Source organism: Cheilinus undulatus, linkage group 5 (assembly GCF_018320785.1).
Source record: "Cheilinus undulatus linkage group 5, ASM1832078v1, whole genome shotgun sequence".
Classification (NCBI taxonomy): domain Eukaryota; kingdom Metazoa; phylum Chordata; class Actinopteri; order Labriformes; family Labridae; genus Cheilinus; species Cheilinus undulatus.
The window spans coordinates 46320650-46336392 of NC_054869.1; the positions used below are offsets into that span (position 1 = coordinate 46320650).

The 15743-nt window shown below is 38.0% G+C and overlaps 2 protein-coding genes and 1 non-coding gene across 3 annotated transcripts; 1 reads left to right on the top strand and 2 right to left on the bottom strand.

Annotated features, from left to right (window-relative positions):
- Positions 1-182: 182 nt before the first annotated feature.
- Positions 183-253, bottom strand: trnag-ccc. Its single transcript has one exon. It is a non-coding gene; the product is annotated as a tRNA-Gly (tRNA).
- A 3181-nt stretch (positions 254-3434) lies between these two features.
- rchy1 (ring finger and CHY zinc finger domain containing 1) lies at positions 3435-13586 on the top strand. The gene is made up of 9 exons (XM_041788368.1): positions 3435-3518; positions 3877-3996; positions 4106-4221; positions 6713-6791; positions 6904-6948; positions 7052-7110; positions 7595-7624; positions 10162-10282; positions 10484-13586. Exons 1-9 carry the CDS (start codon positions 3468-3470, stop codon positions 10697-10699), a joined length of 837 nt encoding a protein of 278 aa, XP_041644302.1. The 5' UTR covers positions 3435-3467; the 3' UTR covers positions 10700-13586.
- LOC121510358 lies at positions 11525-15364 on the bottom strand. The gene is made up of 3 exons (XM_041788366.1): positions 15240-15364; positions 14875-14955; positions 11525-14779 (listed from the first exon to the last, which is right to left on the bottom strand). The coding sequence occupies exons 2-3, from the start codon at positions 14935-14937 to the stop codon at positions 13889-13891; spliced, it is 954 nt and encodes a 317-aa protein (XP_041644300.1). The 5' UTR covers positions 14938-14955; positions 15240-15364; the 3' UTR covers positions 11525-13888.
- Positions 15365-15743: the final 379 nt, after the last annotated feature.

Here is a 15743-nt window from a genome sequence, read left to right on the forward strand (position 1 = left end):
ACGAATAAACAAAACTTTTAAATGTTAGGGAAATCACAAGAGGGTACATATGACGTGCACGGCTGTGTCTTAAAAATACACAATATGCAACGAATGGTGCATATTTACACCGTATATACCTTTTAGCAAGACTCACCTTCTCACATATGACACACCGATATTCTGTAATTAAAAAAAGCAAGTGCGCCGCCCGGGAATCGAACCCGGGTCGCAAGAATGGGAATCTTGCATGATACCACTACACCAGCGGCGCCTTCTACGATCGCTCCGAGAAAAATGATACTGGTTGGTGACTGATATGCTAGGGTTGAATGTTTTGCTGTATGCGTTGATGTATGGACTACAATGATTATTTCTGTATGTTTAAATAAGCAAACTTAGGTAAAAATTAAACAAAATTAAATCAAATTAAATCATTTCCTTTAATATCCTGTATTTTTGTTTCATGAACAGAAAAGCCAATGCAAATGCTTCTCTTCCAGATATAACATTAGTGTTCTCCAGTCACAAAGTATAATGAGCCACTGACATTTAGTTTGCTCATTAGGCATCTGCAAAGATCTCATAGTTATCTCTGTAAATGTACTTTATGTCCCAGGAAGCTCTTCACAAGTGGTAATAATATTTCCAATGACCTTTTAATAATTCTTAAAATCGAAAGGCAAGGCATAGTAGAACTTTTAAAAGTGTCATCCCTTCCAACAGCAGGTGAACCCTGACACCAGTTCCATACATCGGACAAAATCATGGACAAAATAAACATAAAAAAGGTAATATGAGTTAAAACTTCTGTTTTCTTACATGTATCAAGTCTCTTATCATCATTTGAAATATCTAATTTGATTTAATCATTCTTTATTAAATTATTAAATATGTCATACCCTTAACATGAGTCATACCCATCCTTTCAACTTTATCATCAATTCAAATCAAACATCAATTGTCATCATATTTTGTGTTCCGAAAAGTCAGTGTCTTTTCTGCATCTAAGTTAGTGCCTCAAAGCTTTACTTTATTACTATCTAAGTGCATTTTTTTAAAAATTTTTAAAAGCTTTGTTCCTGTTCTTATTAGGCTGTTTCAGACCAATCAGAAGTGAATGTGATGTGACGTCAACAGGCAGGTAAAGGTGTTAATCTGGATGGCAGGTAAACATGGAGGCCTATTAATGATGACAACTTGATGATGATGGTGGTGATAATGATCATTTTAAAACCAAGCAGCTGTTGCAGTACTTCTTGTGCATCTGTTTCAGATGTAGTCAGTTTGGCAAGCTACATAGTGAATCTGGTCAGTGAACGCTACATAAATAGCAATTGGCAACAGGGATTTTGCTTTTTTTTTTTAAATTTTTAAGCTGATGGAAAACAGTAACTGATGACATTAGTTGCAAAATGCAAAAAATTGCATGATTATCCATTTCTACAAAGAAGGACCCTCTTGATCCCACTCTAAATTGGACTCAAACAAAGTGAAACATTTCAAGACTTGTTCATTTTATCTTGATGATTATGGCTTACAGCACTTTAAAATCGAAACTCCACTATCTCAATTATTAGAATATTGTGGAAAAGTCCATTTTGAAAAGGTTTCCTGAGTCTTCATTCTCTTTCTCTGGTTCAGTATACACAACTGCAATCATGGGGAAGACTGCTGACTTGACAGTAGTCCAGAGGACAATCACTGACATCCTCTACAAGGAGGGTAAGCCTCAGAAGGTCACTGCGGAAAAGGCAGGCTGTATCAAAGCATATTCACTGAGAGTTGACTGGAAGAGAAAAGTGTGGTTAAAAAAAATCTTAAGCACAGGGATGAGCTCAGCTTTCAGAGGACTGTCAAACAAAGCAGATTCAAGAACTTCGGAGAGCTTCACAAGTAGGCCTGCCAAACTGGCAGGGCTCTGCCGGGTCCAGTTCTTGAACCTAATTTTGAACCAGCAGACGCGTTCAAAGAAAAAAAAAATGGTTCTCAACCTGAAAAGTTGGTTCTCAGCTCGAACCGAAAATAGTTGGTTCTTTTTTGGGAACTGTGACCTCATCAGTGAGCATGTCACATCCTAGATTGTGAAGGCAGGAGAAAAAGTGGTCTTCTGGGGATACAAAATGTTTGCTTGTGATCTGGGCATTGGCAGAATTTCAGGTGAAGCTGGAGAGTAGTACAAGGGAGAGTAACTATATGCTGAACTTGTGGAAGAGATAGCGAAGTTTGGGTTCACTTGAACACCAGACCAAATAACTAACTCATGAAACTGAAGAAGTAATACCATGACAGCAAGAAAGACGTGGGCAAAAGTGGAGCTGGACATGGTGATACATGTCCATCATGTCCACTCACTTTGGCTCCTCTTAAACTGGTGTGAATGCAGGCTGGTTCACTAGAAAGCACCCAGGTTCCAAGACTCCAGAATGGAGCCAGAAACAGAACCATGTCAGTCTGAAAGCACTACAAGGAGTAGACTGAGGTTAGAGTCAATGGATCAAGAGCCACCGCACACAGATAGGTCCAGGAGATGGACTACAAATGTTGTGCTCCTACTGTGGAGCCACTCCTGAACCCCATCTGATGTGATGAGCTTCTCACCTGCTAAGGACAAAAAGAACTGGGCCATTGCTCAGTCCAGTTCTCAGATGAAAGTCAATTTTGAATTCATTTGGAAACCAAGATCCCAGAGTCTGGAGGAAGATTGGAGAGGCCCAGAATCCAAGGTGCTTGAAGTCCAGTGTTTTCCAGACTGATTGGCATGTTGCATCATTGCAACAACTTAATGAAAAGGCCTGGACCAAGTAGGCTACTGGGTGCACACATGAACACAATTTCCCAGGTCAATATTTATGTATTATAAATCCATCTTTTAATTGGTGTTTTAGAAAAACACCAATTAAAATGAAATAAACTTTGCACATTTGACTTTACATCAATATAAATATTATACTAAACAATGATGTAAATGATGTAAATGTAGATTAGTCAGTTTAAAAGTATCGTAATTAACTTCTCTGCTTTTGAATGTAACTGTTTTTAATTGTGATGTTGATATTTTTTTGCACCATTTAGTTTGATGTATTTTATTGGTTGTATCCAAAATCATTGAAAATGAGGTAGTGCCCTCAATTATGTTTTCCAGATTAAATAAAGTCTGAATGAATGCATGAATGAATATTCTAATGTTTTGAGATGGTGGATTTTTGATTTTCATTAGCTCTAAGACATAATCATCAAGATTAAAATAAAAATAAAAACCTATGAAATATTTCCCTCTGTGTGTGAAAAATTTAGAATATGGACATTTCACTTTTTTAATTATTTTATGAGAAAATATGACGGTTTTGATTATATTCCAATTTGTTGAGGTGCACCTCTATAGGAGGACGTCATACGATATTCTGCCGGAGGGTGGCAGTGTTGTGTGTGATCATAAGACGCAATCTTCGTCACCGCAGTCGAAGAAGAACCACATTTGAGGAATCATGGCTTCCCCTGCTGGCTGTGAACATTATGTACGCAGCTGCTTATTGAAAGTGAGTTAACTTTTTTTAAACGTATTGCATGTATGCCTCCAATGTTCAAACGGGATGCCTTTTCTTTTTACTGACCGTAACACTGCTATAGCGGTTAGCGCCATGTTAGCTTACTAACCCTCAGCTAGCTCTTTGCTTGAAACCAAAGGGTTATACAGCATGTCGTCTGGAATTATTCCCCTTCTATGCTTCAATAACTGTGATCTAGATAAACTTTATTTTGACTTTGACGTAAACGTTGAGATATAAAATCGTCATAACAACTTAACTGCTAAGGCCATCCAAGGGTGCACGAGTAACTTGTGACAGGGATTGACTTAGCCATCATTTATTTGCCCCGTGTCCCTATGAACTGTAGGCTCCTTGCTGTGGTAAACTGTACGTGTGTCGGCTGTGCCATGATGCTGAAGAGAACCACCAGATGGATCGATTCAAAGTCGAAGAGGTGCAGTGCTCTGAGTGTCACACAGTGCAGCAGGTAAGAGAGAAAAACAGTCGGTGTTAATATATATATAGCCAGAAACCCCAAATATCTTCAATATGTCTCTGTTCAAGAGCTGTCTCAATGTAAGATATCTCTGTTTCAGGCACAGCAAGCTTGTCAGCAGTGTCACGTGCAGTTTGGAGAATATTACTGCAACATTTGCCACTTGTTTGACAAGGATAAGAAACAATACCACTGTCAGGCTTGTGGGATATGCAGGTGAGCAAATTAGAGTTCATATTTTCAAGTATTTTCTACACCACTGGTTAAAGATGTTTTGTTTTTCTGTTACTACATTCTTACAAAAAGATACCAGCAAAGAGATTTGTTTTACATGTATAAAGTCAACAATGGCCTTTTCTCTTGCACAAATGAATGCCTTTTCATTTAAATTATTAGTTTTGTTTAATTTCATGAAAGAGCTTACATCTTAGTCTTAGTATGACAGCTTACTGAATCATTCAGCCAGTGCAGTGTTTCCCATACAGACAATACTCAGGTGGGCCACCCAGGTAGATTCACGACCACCTAAGTAGGGCTGGGAAATATATTGAGATTTTAAGTTTGAGTTATGGCTATTATAAGACAGGACTACTGCTGTATTACAGTTTTATTGAACATAAACCTTTTTCAGCATGTTCTTCCTTCAATATACTCCCCTTCTGTAAAAACACTGCTGCATTCAGGTCCTCCACTGATCAAAGCAGTGCAGTAGGTCTTCTTCGGACAGTTGTCTTAGAACCTCTGTGGTTCTTTTTTTTTAACTCTGACACAGACACTAAACATGCTCCTTCGAGCACAGATTTGATCTCAGGAAAAGGAAAAAGTCACGCAGTGCTAGATCAGAGGAATACAGAGGGTGATCAAACACTGTGATTTGTTTTTTGTCAGAAACTGCTTTACTGAGAGCGCAGTGTGAGCTGGCGCATTGTCTTGAAAATGAAACCATATTTCTACAGTCAGGGTCTCTTTCTTCAGATATTTTCTCACAGTTTTTCTAGAACCTGTTTGTAATAGCATAGATTCACCATTGACACTTCTGGAGCCCATTCCTCCAAAATGATACCCTTAATGTCAAAGAAAACCATCAACATGGCATTGAATTTGGACTTTCTTTGTCATGCTTTCTTCGTCCTTGGTGATGATGGTGTTTTCCAATGAATGGATTGTATAAGGATCGTATTGGAAGGTGTGAGTTTCATCAATGCACGTAATCACTGCTTCTAAAAAAAGTGGTTTTCCTTCAATTTGTTTCAAATTTTCGTGTATTTTTCTTGTGATCAGGAGTAGAAAGAAACAACTTTGGCACACACCTTTTTCATGTTCAAATTTTCATGCAAAATTTTCAGGACTGTCTCTTTCTCAATGGAGACCATTTCTCCTATCATTCTTCTACTGAGTTGTCGTTCATTTTCAATAATTTGTTCAATATGTTGAATGTTTTCAAAAGTTTGTTGTTTGCATGGGGCCCCCAAAATGTTCATGGTCTTGGACATCCTCTCAGCCTTCACAGAATCTTCTATGCCATTCAAACACATGACATGCAGTGTTCCTCATACCCCTCAGTGAATGTACCCTAAGATTCAGTTTTGTTCAGGTACACCAAAAATTTTAAGTGGAGGCGTTCCTCAGATTTTAAGTTAATAATTTTCTGACGCCTTAGCTAAAATATGTGGGCTTCAACCAGTAACCAGCAGTGAACTAAAGACAATACTTATTGGAAACTTACAGAAGTTGTGTGTGAATACACAACCTTTAATATATAACACTCAGCGTGACTGTGGACCAGGTGGTTTTATCCTCATAAGCACAGTCTCGTTATTTGATAGCCATACCTCTTATATTGTTAGTTTTCAAATTAAATTTAAGGTAAGACTATATTGTCTTGATCCATATTGTTAATAGTGATGTTGATTTTTAAGAAATGATGGCCCTGTTCTCTTTATAAACATAGTTTGCTGTAAGAACCACAAACAGTTATTTGCTTGTTGACCAGAAATGATCTGTTGGAGCATTTATATAGTTAACAATAATCAAATGATGATGATATCTGTTTGATACCTTAACAAACAAAATAGAAGTCCAGACAATTAATATTGGGAAATTTACTGTTTTTAAATAGCAGAGTTTTTAGGCAAACTTTTGCACACTGTTTGAATTTCACATATACATTGACAACATTTTGAATTTCCAAACAACTTGTTGAAATGTTTGTGCTATTAAGACAGTGCTGTCCCATATTTGGTTGAGCTATATCTGAAAATAAGTTATTTCTGGATTAAAGATACCATGATAAATAATGAAGATTAGATCATTTTTGTGACCAAAAAAAAACTCTAGAAACTCTTGCTCCTTGCCAGTTTTACCCACTTATCAAGCAGAAAATGCTGCCTATGTAGTTGTGCAATTGAAAAAATACTCTCTTTCTCTTGGTTTACAATATGACTAAATACACAACCGATCGTTAAAACAAATGAGATTCTATAAATTGACATTTTTAGGACCTCTATATATGAAATTTAGATGAAATCCGTCCACAGTCTTTATGATAAAAAACAAAACGTGAGGGGAGAGGTGTGAGTGAGGTTGTGTGTCTGTGTGAGTGTTTGACATAGGCAATTGAAGAGAATGAAAAGCAATTTCACTACGCAGGTACATTTAAATTCTGTGGGAAACACTGATGACACTTTCTTTTTGTAATTCCCAACAGGATTGGGCCCAGGGAAAATTATTTCCACTGTGAGAAGTGCAATCTGTGTTTAGCCCAGAATCTGCGAGGAAATCACAAGGTGATCGTTAACCTTCATCTGTTTCTGACTCTTGTAATTGTTATTATTTATTATTAGTTTTTAAAAATGCAGCATCTAAGTGACTATATTTTCTATTTTTTTTACTTTTCAGTGTGTTGAAAATGTTTCAAGACAGAACTGTCCAGTGTGTATGGAGGTAATGAAATATCTATTATATAAAGGAGTGTATCCAAAGTTATTTTAAAATGTATAAATTTTCTTTCTCTAGACTTTAATATGATTATCTTGTCCATGTACAGGATATTCATACGTCCAGAATTATGGCTCATGTCCTTCCATGCGGTCATCTTTTACATAAGTAAGACCCATTATTTCCTAAATATTCACTACTCAGGGTTATACAAATTGTATATTTTTGCTGATTGAATATATTTCAACTTTAATTGTACTTTTTAAAAACAGTACATGAATGTAGGTGAATTGTCTCAGTGATGCCAAAAATAACCTAGCGCAAAAAAGTAATGAAATTTATCTTTGGTAGATTATTTCTGTGTTGTAACAATACTTTTTGGCAATAAATCCTATACTGCTGGAAAGCCTGTTTAGTTCCCTTTTAGCTGAAGGAATAGGAATAGATTTAGGATTTAACTACAAATATGAAAGGAACTGAAACCACTAATATTCTGAATGCGTCTGAGAGATTAGTCTTGTTCCTGTACTTTCTGTTATACTTACAAGATCTGCTTTCCTAATATTATTGTTAAAGCTTAATTTTATCATTATCATACTTTAAATAAAGTATCAGTGTAAAAATTTAACATGGTTCTCTGTTTGCTTTGCAGGACTTGCTTTGATGACATGGTCAGGACAGGGTACGTTCTTTCATCTTTTTGATTATTTGTTTCAGCAAAAATAGAAAGAATGCTTAGTAGTCGGAGAGTAATGTGTGTAAAAGCCATATTAACAAAATGCAAGTGCTCCCATAACTTAAGTGCCAGATGATCAGCTAAACGGTGTGGTGCAGGAGCTTGCTTGTAAATTATTTAAGGCTAAACTCTTTAACATCAAGAAAAGGTAAAAAATAATTCTAGGTGTTGTTAGGAATAAGGAGGTTAGCTCACCCAGAAATTTTGATTTTTCTACTATTTATTAGGGAGATCAGGTTTCTAGAAACCCACTCACACTTGCTCAGTACCGCAAACCTTTTCAATATTATCTATTCAATTTGCATGCATATAAGCAAATGGCCATTCACTCAGACTTCAGGTGGACTTCCTCCTGCCAACCCTCTAATATAATGCCAGTTCAAAGTACTGTTGAGCCGATTCAACTGCACTTAAATTAGCGAGGGCAGGTAATGGTCTAGTACATTCATCCATTGGCAGTGAGTGGGCTGAGTGATGACCTTGCTGGGCAAAGTTCCCTTGTTTTATACAATTTACCACCCCCATCAGTTGCCAGTGTTATGTTACTCCTAGTGGGTTTGTATTGCTGAAACATCCTCATAGATGTTTGGGGAAATCCACAGTCATCATTACAGACAGCTTCTGGACACTTTGTGTCACTGTGTGCTTTGGGCCATTATCATGTTGGAAGCTGAACCTTCAGCCAAGTCAGAGGTCCTTAGCACTGCGGGACAGGTTTTTCTTCCATTTGAGAATTATGGAGGCCACTGTGCTCTTAGGTAGAACTTGCAACAGTCTTGTTTCTGAGCTCTGCAGGCAGTTCCTTTGACTCCATGGCTTGGTTTTTCCTCTGATATGCATTGTCAGCTGTAAGGCCTTCTATAGAGAGATCATGCCTTCCAAATCATGTCCAGTCAATTTGTTTACCACAAGTAAATCCAGAGATCCAGAGAAATGGGAGGAACCTGAGCTAAATTTCAAGGGTCTGAGTACTCATGTCAATGGGACATTTTAGTTTTTGATAAATTAGCAAAAAAAAGTTCTAAATTTCTATAACCCCCCTGTGGAAAGGGGGTCTGAAAACTTTCTGAATGCACACATGTTTACTTACCTATGATAGACCACAGTTATTTTCTTCCGTCTTGACTGTGATGCATTCAGAGTGTCAGGGTTGAGGGGATAGAGTAACAGGGAGTCACTCCAGTAATTCTCTTCTACCCACCATGTTATCCTTTTTTATTGTTTTTATTAAAATGCTATGCTTTTAAAATGTCAGGACTGTTAAAAGGAATGCTGCATGATCAGACAAGTTTATCTTGTTGGATAGATATTTGTATCTCTCAAATGTATATTGAACTAAAAAACTCACAATATATCTGCATTTTGAGTAAATTTGAGCTTATGAACTCACCAGGAGGCCGCCATGTTTTGATTTGCACTGGTAGTGTGACCTCACAGTTCCGCAGTGCTCCCTATGAGTTCTCCTCTCCGTTCCTCAGCAGTGACCGCTGTTTCAGACGTTTTTTGCTGCATGTTGGTTTTGTCTCCCTGCTGTCAAAGCTCTATCATTGCTCCTACGTTTTACCTCAATAAAACTTCCTACAAGTGACTGGATTCAGTGTATAGTGGAAGCATGGCGGGAGCTTTTCAACATAAAAGCATTATGTACAAAGGGAGTTTCTCCAAAGAAATGCTAAAGTGGACTTCTACTTTGAAAAGTGTAAACTGGAAGTGCTTTCGTGCCGTGTTTACCTTTACCTGAACCATGTGGAAACAGAAAGCTTCAAGAAGAGTAGATCTTTGGGGAACAACTTTATTAAACAGACACATTTTAGCTCGTGGCCTCATGTGGTTCATCAAGAAACAGATTTCAAACATATTCTGTAGAAATGGACATAAATATTTGCTACAAGAAGGTAAATATGGCTCTGTATTTATCATTTTCCTGTCTAGATGGACAGATAACTGCTCATGGTGCAAGTAAAAAATAGAAGAGACCTCAAATTTTAAAATTCTACGTGTGGGAGATGTGCAGCCTCTGAGATACAGCCCTAACACTGCCAGTCTGAAACAGCGGTCACTGCATAGGAACAGCAAGGAACTCAAAAATGCAGATATCTAGTTATCAAGTTATTGACTTATTTATTTATTTATTCACTTATTCATTCATTTATTTATTTATTTTTGTTTAATTCACTCACTCTGATAATGAATAAAAACATTTGATCACAAAAAAATGCAGGTATTTAGTGAGTTTTTGAGTTCAATATACAAACAAGAGATACAAAAACCTATCCAACAAGATGAACTTGTCTGATCATGCAGGGTTCCTTTTAAGAAATGATATATAACTTGTTAGGGGTGTATCTGTGAAAGGTGCTAGGTAGTCATTTCATTAAGTACACTACTGCAGGACAAAACAAAACAAGTGAGATCAGTAAAGTACATGGAGAGGCACTAGGTGTGGCCTTTCACTAAATGTAATCGTTTCTGATTTGTTTTAGAGCATATCGCTGCCCTCTGTGTATGCACTCTGCATGGAACATGGAGGACCACTGGGACCAGATAGACAAAGAGATCTCCCAGTCCCCGATGCCCACTGAATACCAGGGTGCTACTGTCAAAGTAAGGCCTTGATTATACAATAAACTGTTTATGTAGTAATAAAGATTGAGTAATGCTAGGATTTAATTTCTGGTTTAATCTCTATTGTAAGATAAAATATGACAGATTTTGGAAGTTATTTAGTTTATTGTGCAATTTATTTTAAACATATAATTTAGTAAACTTCCTATTTGTAAAATGTGTGTATTTTTCTCACTTTAGATTATATGTAATGATTGCCAAACCCACTGTACGGTGCCTTTCCATGTGCTGGGGATGAAGTGTAGCGGCTGTGGCTCCTATAACACAGCACAGGATGGAGGACTCATCCAGCGGACTCAACAAGAACTGTCAGAGCAGCCAGACAGCGAGAACGAGGCAGAAACAGACACAGAGCCAGAACAGCAGGATCAACCACAGTCATCTACACCACATTAGATTTACAACCAATCACAATGCATGATATTTTTACTCGGGACGTTTGTCTGCTACAGTTACTTATAATAGGTTGCATTGAGTTTGAGAATAGGATCCAGTCTTCAGTTATACATATTAAAGAAAAAACTCCATACACAGATGTATTTTTTGGTAGCTGCTTATCCCCCCTGCAGAGCAGAAACCTATCCCAGCATGCAGCTGGTGAGATGAGTGATGGACCCTCAAGGCTAAATTCAACTGCAAGCCTAAAAGCCCTATTCAGATTTGTTTTCTCTCAGATCTGACTGTATTTGTTTGGCTGTTTATGTTATTTTTCAAATGTGGTCCAGAACAGACTGGCATGCACTAGGGGACAATAGCAAAAATGAAGGCCAAACTGGTGATCTATAACCCCCTGCAGATGACCTGAGTATATCCTCTGAGGTTCTTAAGGTAAAATGCTTATGAAGGTAACTTCAGGTTTAACTGTTCTTTTGTTTGTTTTGTTTTCTAGTTCTAAGAAAATGGTTTACTTCTTTTCAGGGTAGATTACCATAGCAACAGATGTTTAATACCTGATCTGCTCCAGAGTGTCAACCTTTATCAAACCCATCCATCGGCCAATCACATCCTTAGTTGATCATCACAAGGGAGGGGGGGAGAGACCATCAAACAGTTTGTGTTTCCTGTAACTACAAATGTAACCTTAAATGCTTTTGTTAAAGCCTTTACAGTTATCATCCTACAGCAGATTAAACAAGACACTAAAACCCTCTACCTTGTATTAAATGAAGAATTTGAACTCTTTGTAGGTCCTTGTTCATCTAAGTCAGTGGTCCCCAACCATTGTTCCTTAGAGCCCCCCCTACTTGTTTCGAAGTTCAGCTGAGACCCACTAGAATATGAACAAAAAATTTAGAGCGTCATATTGTTGCCAAAAATCAACATCTGTTTAATTGTTTCATGCATTTTCTTACCAAAAGACCATTGTATAAACTGTTCATTAAGTTCTTTATCATGATTTTACTTAATATTTGCAAATCTAATTTTGACAACCTCAGAGCAGACAAAGCCCCCCGACCCGACCCCCCCCCCCAGGCCCAGGTGGGGAACCACTGATCCAAGTCATGATTATCTAAGTCTTCATCAAGTGGGCAACTGGACTTGATTCAGGTTCCTGAAGACATTTCGCCTCTCTTCTAAAGGCTTCTTCAGTTCTAATGTGACTCAGCAGCAGTGGCATGGTTCTTGTAGGGACAGCTCAGGACTGTCAGTCCTTTTCAGTCCCAGCTCTCCTCTTGATCAGGTCCAATGTCCAGAGGGAGCAGGAGTGGCAAAGGAGGAAGTTAATCAGGTTATCTTCAGTCAAAGTTCACAATCACCTCAATAATTAAACCTGCTTTTTGTGGGTTTTTTTTCTTTATTTTTTGGTGGTTTTGTGTTACATTTCTGTATAAAATAAAATAAATATCACTCTTAAAATAAAGATCCTCTTAAATGCCTTGTAAAGCCCCTTAAAACTCCTCTCTGAAATACCATTATCATCTTAATTTAATAAAAAAATGCATGCGAAATCTAAAAACAAGTTTATTTAATCCCCCTTCTAAAACAATAAACGGTTCAGAAGTCTTGTCTAAAAGTAATGAAATAAAACTCGTAATAATCCACCTAAAAACCTGTAAACATGCTAAAAATGTCCTCAGTTAAAATAAATGCAGAAAATTAGAATTAAGTCAATCCAGAGTGACTGGGGCCAAAGTTGGAGTTTATAGCCTCTGTTGTCCATCCATGTGCTAATGATCTGGGTGATCACCTGAAAGTCATTCACAGCTGAGTCACCTGGGTCACAGTTTCACCTGAGGGCGTGTCCTCCTGGGCGTCTTCAGGTTTGCCAGTTCTGTGTTCCAGTTTGGACTGCTGCCAAAAGGAATTCAGAGCTGCGCTGTACCTTTGTTCGAGAACTGTCTTTGAACAGACATGGCAGACTAAGACACTTCTTATCCCCTACATACAGTGCAGCTCTGGATTTCTTTGGCCAGCAAAACATCTTCAAGAAGCTGAATCAAGTCCAGTTGCCCCCTTGCTGAAGATTTGGATAAGCATTTGAACTTTCAGTTATATTTTCATGTTCATTTCACAAATCTCATACTAATCCCATGAACCATCAGAGCTGGAGCTGAAATAGCATACCTTAAGATGTCAGGCACACCAGAAATTATTAACTAAATGGAAGAAAAGTCGTCGATACATTCTAATCTATTGTGATCTAAGGGATATTGTGAGCACCAGATCTTTTTCTGCCACTTGTCTGGCTTTAGCTGTGTGATCTTGGTCTGGATTGTATGTTTAATTCCTTTTTGTTTCCTTGGAGCATTCAGACCTGGATGTTGAGAATTAAGTGGCATTGCAAAAGTCCAGCCTCTGATCTAGATGTCAAATTATAGTAGCCCAAATCTCATATGACACTGTGCTGCTCACATTGTCATAACAATATCAGATCTATATTACATGCAGTATGAATGAAGCCTGAAAGTTCCCAGTGTCTAACACACTGAGGACGAGAATTGGACTATCTGACCACCCAAGATGTTTTCTCTTTTAAGTGTTGCTGGAGGTTGTAAAAAATCTAATTTACTGCTTCTTGGTTTAGGGACAGTGTCAAAAATGGAAGTTTTCTCTGTAAGACATTGTGCAAAAAAGGGTGTGTTGCGTTGTCATCCTGTACTCTATCTGCACTGCTCCACCCACCTACACAGAGTATAAAAACGTGCATGATGCAATGAAATCTTATCATGGAGGCAGTAATTGCTGTGCTCCTTTCTTGGTACAGCTGCTGTGACAAGGCCCTTTGAATAAGAAGGATGTAAGTAATGCAACAACCAATAAAAACACTGTTTACTAAAAACAACATGAGTTTGGTGGGTGTTTTATTACATTTTTAATCAGACATAAGAACATCACAGTTTTTAGCAGTACATGAAAACATTTTAGATGCAGTCAGCCAAAGTATGTTTTTTCAGTTATTATGTAGTAGTCATCACACATGCATTATCTGACAGCTACTTATGAAGCAAATTTAGAATTAAAATAGAGGCCAAGAGTGGTAAGGACATTCTGAGTGGATATTACAACGATATATCAAAACCACTAAAGTTACAAAAATATAGAGGAAATGCCAAACCTTTGACAGATAGCTCTCAGTTATCAGAATCACATACTGTCTCCTCTGGGTGGATCTGGAGCAGAGGTAGCAAACTGAAAAGTGAAACACACAGGAACCCCATTCTCAACAGTTCCAAGGGGGATCTCAAGGGGCTTGGCTGTGGTACCCAGGGGGAGTTCTTGGTATGGGGTGTTGGTGGCGTAAATTACCGGAAGTTGTGTGTTAAGGGAGACCTCTGATTCTGGTAGAACATGCATGCTGTCAGTGATGGAGCCCTGTGAAGCATCAATCACAGGCACATCCTGAAAAATGCCTGTTCCCGGGGTGGTCGCTGTAGGGTCATCTGGTATGAGGTTTGAAGTGTCCGTGAAGATTTGCGGGTCAATGTAGTCAGGCAAAGTTGATGTATCTATCATTGTTGGAGAAAGGCTTGCATCTACAGAAGGCAGCATTTTTATAGTACCTGATGGCTCAATCGGCACTATGATATCTGGATTGTTTGTCCCTGGAGCTGAATGAATCGGCACTATGATATCTGGATTGTTTGTCCCTTGAGCTGGATGAATCGGCACTATGATATCTGGATTGTTTGTCCCTTGAGCTGGATGAATCGGCACTATGATATCTGGATTGTTTGTCCCTGCAGCTGGATGAATCGGCACTATGATATCTGGATTGTTTGTCCCTGCAGCTGGATGAATCGGTACTATGATATCAGGAATGTTTGTCCCTGGAGCTGGATGTCCAACTTTAGTGCTAGTATCTATTGCTGGCTTAATCGGGACTATGGTATCAGGAATTTTTTTCCCTGGAGCTGGCTTAATATGCACTATGATGTCAGGAGTATTTACTCGTGGCAGGTTCCCATGAGGTTTGGCTTCCTCTGATGACTTCTCTTCAGCAGACTCAGATGAATCTTCATCCTCAGTCAGATTGACCTGTATGAGCAAAGAGGGAAATTTCTCTGCATTACTCAAACATCCTTTTTTGGATCATTTTATTTTGATTCAAGTAGAATGGTTGAGCTACTTACTGGTTTAGACAACACAACAGTCACCATAAAGGCAGCAAAAAGTGCAATCCTTAGAGCTGTCATTGCTTTTTCTTGTAAATGCTGAAACACACAAACCAAAAGCATCATAATGGTTATTTAACAGTGTGCATGTATAAATGTAGATATACATGCATGCATACCAATTATCAGAGTATGTATACCTATTCTCCAATGGATAATTCTACTTAAACATGTATGTACATTATGTTATAGATCCTTTTTTTTTATTTATTCTTGTGCAGATTTCACACCCAGGACCACAAAACTGAATGAAAATCCAAAATAGCTGTAATATTTAAGATCACAATAGATACACACCATAGTAGTCCTCCGTTAGGGCTTACCTTGTTTGAAGTTGATTTTATCCCAGCACTGAATGTGGATATGGCAGATCAACACTCTTAAACAGTAAAGCTTGATGAAAAGCAACACTGTGACTCAGACTGTCCCACTCTGTCGTAGTTGTGCCTTGAACATCTTTTATACAGTGTGTTGATAGGTGTGGGCACCATGAGCACAGTCGTTTGTCATCTGGTTCCTGTTCTTTTGTCAGTTTTTGCCGCAGCCCTGACGCACTTAAAGTTTCTACTTTAAATCATGTTCACAACCATGACAAATTAAAATTAAAGAGTGCAAAAAACTGCATATGAGATAATGATAGTAGATGTTCAGCCAGAGTTCCTATTCATAAGCAAAGTAAACATATGTTTTGTGGTGTGGGTGTGAACAATGGCAAGAGTCTGGTTTACACTTAAAATACAAGTCATTTGAATGTTTGTTTTATTTTTGACAGAAAAACAACATACTTGTGCCCTACTGATAAGGATAAGCTCAGAGAAGAAACTCCC